Raw genomic sequence first — 278 nt, 5'->3', positions numbered from 1 at the left:
GGCTGCAGGCGCAGCTCAGCGAGAGCCACCGCAAACACGCCGAGGCCCAGTGCAAGGTGAGGGACACCTTGGGGACACCCTCAGGACACAACTCGGTCACCTCCCTGAGGACACCCATGGGTGCTGCATATCAGCTCCCTGGGGACAAATCTGTCCTTTCCCCTAGGACACCCTTAGACCCTCCCCAGTGACACCTCTGTCCCCTCCCTAGGGGCACCCCTGTCCCCTCCCATGGGGACACTCTCAGACCCTCCCCAGTGACACCTTTGTCCCCTCCC

The 278-nt window shown here is 63.7% G+C and overlaps 1 protein-coding gene across 1 annotated transcript in view; it reads left to right on the top strand.

Annotated features, from left to right (window-relative positions):
- The window catches only part of EVI5L (ecotropic viral integration site 5 like), a gene marked incomplete at its 3' end in the record, with an annotated part of 10,707 nt that overhangs the window by 9,804 nt on the left and 625 nt on the right, over window positions 1-278 (top strand). The window contains exon 16 of the mRNA XM_029086760.1: window positions 9-56. Coding sequence (XP_028942593.1) covers window positions 9-56 — 48 coding nt within the window. The remainder of the gene's footprint in view (window positions 1-8; window positions 57-278) is intronic.

This window comes from Antrostomus carolinensis, unplaced genomic scaffold (assembly GCF_000700745.2).
Source record: "Antrostomus carolinensis isolate BGI_N321 unplaced genomic scaffold, ASM70074v2 scaffold34349, whole genome shotgun sequence".
NCBI classification, from domain to species: Eukaryota; Metazoa; Chordata; class Aves; order Caprimulgiformes; family Caprimulgidae; genus Antrostomus; species Antrostomus carolinensis.
Note: the sequence above shows the minus strand (reverse complement) of the source record. Positions and strands in the feature narration are given on the sequence as shown.